Source organism: Triticum dicoccoides, chromosome 2A (assembly GCF_002162155.2).
Source record: "Triticum dicoccoides isolate Atlit2015 ecotype Zavitan chromosome 2A, WEW_v2.0, whole genome shotgun sequence".
In the NCBI taxonomy this organism is placed as follows: domain Eukaryota; kingdom Viridiplantae; phylum Streptophyta; class Magnoliopsida; order Poales; family Poaceae; genus Triticum; species Triticum dicoccoides.
The window spans coordinates 7,286,322-7,288,907 of NC_041382.1; the positions used below are offsets into that span (position 1 = coordinate 7,286,322).

General features: G+C 45.8%; 1 protein-coding gene across 1 annotated transcript; it reads left to right on the forward strand.

Moving 5' to 3' along the window:
- Nucleotides 1–211: 211 nt before the first annotated feature.
- LOC119357372 (cell number regulator 2-like) lies at nucleotides 212–817 on the forward strand. The gene is made up of 2 exons (XM_037624359.1): nucleotides 212–311; nucleotides 525–817. The coding sequence occupies exons 1-2, from the start codon at nucleotides 212–214 to the stop codon at nucleotides 815–817; spliced, it is 393 nt and encodes a 130-aa protein (XP_037480256.1).
- The last annotated feature ends 1,769 nt before the right edge of the window (nucleotides 818–2,586 follow it).

Below are 2,586 nucleotides of genomic sequence, written 5' to 3' on the forward strand. Positions count from 1 at the left end.
ACCTCCGGTTTAAAAAGAAGAGGTAGGAGGGGCCATGTTAAACTTGCTCCTATATAATAGATCTGAGATGTTGATTTTATTAAGCAGTGGGTTCAAGTAATTCTTACCATCTTAACTTCCATGTGAAAAGAAGAGATAAGAGAACCACTGTTAAAATTGCTCAAAAAGAGACTGGAAACATACTGCTATAAAAAACTAGAAACCATTTGTCATGATCGGCCTGCGTGTCCTGGATGCAGGCTTCCTCACCTGGTGCTTCCCGTGCATCACCTTTGGGAGGATCGCCGAGATCGTCGATGAGGGGGAGATACGTGAGTTTTCTTTGTCTCTCTATTAGTACTTCCTCTGTGAACTATTATACCAAGACATTTTAGATCGCTAGAGATGGTACTACCTTTTTTTTTTGCGATAACTACTAGTCTACTATACTACTTTTAATAAATAACTGAGCGATCGAGGGGTAACTTGTTGTGGGGTTGATGTGCGTGCATAATTGGTGGCCGGCCGGGATGATCGCTCATCAGCATGCTGTGCGAGCGGGTCCTTGTACGTGCTGATGTGCATGACCACGGGGTTGGGCATGGGTCTCTACTCCTGCTTCTACCGGTACAAGCTGCGGAGGGCCTACGGGCTCGCGGAGAAGCCCTGCGCCGACTGCTGCGTCCACTTCTTCTGCGGGGCCTGCGCCCTCTGCCAGGGGTACCGCGAGCTCAAGAACCGGGGATTCCACATGCACTTGGGATGGCAAGCCAATGCCGAGAGGATGGGGATGGGGACGACCGTCGCGCCCCACGTGGACCCCGGGATGACTCGTTAATCACTTATACGATGACAGTACGTGTGTTGATCGGTTGAGTCGATCGATAGTGTGTGCTTTCTCATGTAATAAGTCGTTTCAATTTCTCCGTACGCCCCCTACCACCACCATCGTGTGTCGGTCCACTAGTAGAAAAAAAGACTTTCGTTCGGGTCTGGCCAGCCCATTAGTCCCGATTCTTATACGAACCGAGACCAATGGTGCATTCGTCCCGGTTCGTGAGCCCAGGTCACTAGTAGAAAACAGGGCTTTGGTCCAGGCCGGGTCAGCCCATTAGTCCCGGTTCAGTCTAGAACCGGGACCAATGAGGGCATTGGTCCCGGTTCGTGAGCCCAGGGGGCCGGCCGGGCCACGTGGGCCATTGGTCCCGGTTCATCTGAACCTTTTGGTCCCGGTTGGTGGGATGAACCGGGACCAATGGGCCTCGCTCCTGGCCCACAACCATTGGTCCCGGTTTGTGCCTCAAACCGGGACTAAAGATTAGACCTTTAGTCCCGGTTTGAGGCACGAACCGGGACTAATGGGGTTGAGACCTTTAGTCCCGGTTCGTGCCACGAACCGGTACTAAAGGTCCCATTTTCAAACTCTACCCACCCCCCTCCTCCCGTGGATCGCCTTTTCAGTTTTAAAAAAATTAAAAGAAAATGATGGAAATGTCAAAAAAAATAAAAGAAAATAAGTATCCCATGTGATATATGGTCTAGTTATCGAGAAAATTTGCAAATGTGAATTTTGACTTTATTTGCAAAATCTCTCTGAAATTTGTAAAAATGGGCATAACTTTTGCATACTAACTCGAATGAAAAAGTTTTTTATATGAGAAATCATCTACTCGAAAAGTTACATCCGAATTTAACGGGGGGAACCCCGTTAAACATTTTCAAAATCCTCAAAAACCTAATAGAAAAAAGTTACGGAGCTTTTAAGATCTAGAGTGAAAAAAATCGAAAAAAATTCAAACAGTGGGCAAACTGTGGTCAAACAATGGTCAAACTAATTATTCTAGAATATTAGTGTTACTAAATAATTATTTCAGTTATTTCAATTTTGGTCAAATCTGGTCAAACTGTGGTCAAACAATGGTCAAACTAATTATTCAAGAAATATTAGTGTTACTAAATAATTATTGTTTTTTAAAACAATAGTTTCAAAATAAAACTATGAAATGTGTCACTTCATGCTCAAGCAAAATTCCTGAAGGTTAATAGGAATGACATCTTAGTATTGTCAGGAAAACAACAAGTGCAGACTTGGAGTGAGGGAGAATAGAACCCGGAGTTAAGCGTGCTCAGGCTGGGGGAGTGGGAGGATGGGTGACCGTTCGGGAAGTTAGATGATTTGGAATGATGTGGGGTGATTAAAGGATAAATTGAGAAGTGATTAGGGGTGGTGATTACAGACTAGAGGTTAAAAAAATTCAGAAATTTAAAAATCAAAAAAATTCAAAAAAATTCAAAAAAAATCATAAAATTTCCTTTAGTCACGGTTGGTGTTACCAACCGGGACTAAAGGTGGAGCTCCACGTGGCCGCGCCCTTTAGTCCTTGTTCTGGATTGAACCGGGACTAAAGGGAGAGGCATTAGTACCGACCCTTTAGTCCCGGTTCCTGAACCGGAACTGAAGGCCCTTTTTCTACTAGTGGGTGGCCGGCCGGGGCCTCGTGGGATTTGGTCCCGGTTCGTCTGGACCCATTTGTTCCGGTTCTAGGCACGAACCGGGACCAATGGGCCTCGCTCCTAGCCCACATCCATTGGTCCCGGTTCCAGCCA

Coding starts and splice junctions, on each gene's coding strand:
- LOC119357372 (XM_037624359.1), top strand. CDS start 212: ATGATCGGCCTGCGTGTCCTGGATGCAGGCTTCCTCACCTGGTGCTTC. Junction 312..524: donor CGTCGATGAGGGGGAGATAC/GTGAGTTTTCTT, acceptor ATCGCTCATCAG/CATGCTGTGCGAGCGGGTCC.